This window comes from Penaeus monodon, chromosome 21 (genome assembly GCF_015228065.2).
Source record: "Penaeus monodon isolate SGIC_2016 chromosome 21, NSTDA_Pmon_1, whole genome shotgun sequence".
NCBI classification, from domain to species: domain Eukaryota; kingdom Metazoa; phylum Arthropoda; class Malacostraca; order Decapoda; family Penaeidae; genus Penaeus; species Penaeus monodon.
The window spans coordinates 24,863,397-24,863,757 of record NC_051406.1 but is presented as its reverse complement, the minus strand read 5'-3'; the positions used below and the strand labels follow the sequence as shown (position 1 = coordinate 24,863,757).

The following is a 361-nucleotide window of genomic DNA, read 5'->3' as shown; positions in this document are numbered from 1 at the left end:
ATCTATCGCTTTTAATATATTATTTATTTATCACTATAAAAAGTCACCACAGACACGATAATCTGGTAGAAAAAATAACGGTGCTATCCTGATAATTCAATTGTTGCATGGCAAGACCCGTTTAAATCCATTCGTATAAAAACGAAACACCATCCATAATTTACAAGCAGCATTTTTAACCAGTATCCCTCTTCCAACAGTTCTGGGAGATCATTAGTGACGAGCACGGGCTGACGGCGGCGGGGACCCTTAGAGAAAATGTTCCTCAGGACGTCCGGGATCTGCAGCTCGAGAGGATCAATGTCTACTACAGGTGAGGCGCCGTCGGGGGATCCTGGAGACTCGAGGAGAGGAAACCAGG

At 44.6% G+C, this 361-nt stretch overlaps 1 protein-coding gene across 1 annotated transcript in view; it reads left to right on the top strand.

Annotated features, from left to right (window-relative positions):
- Window positions 1–361, top strand: part of LOC119586379 (tubulin beta chain-like) — a gene marked incomplete in the record, with an annotated part of 16,708 nt that overhangs the window by 9,851 nt on the left and 6,496 nt on the right. The window contains 1 exon segment of the mRNA XM_037935099.1: window positions 201–313. Coding sequence (XP_037791027.1) covers window positions 201–313 — 113 coding nt within the window.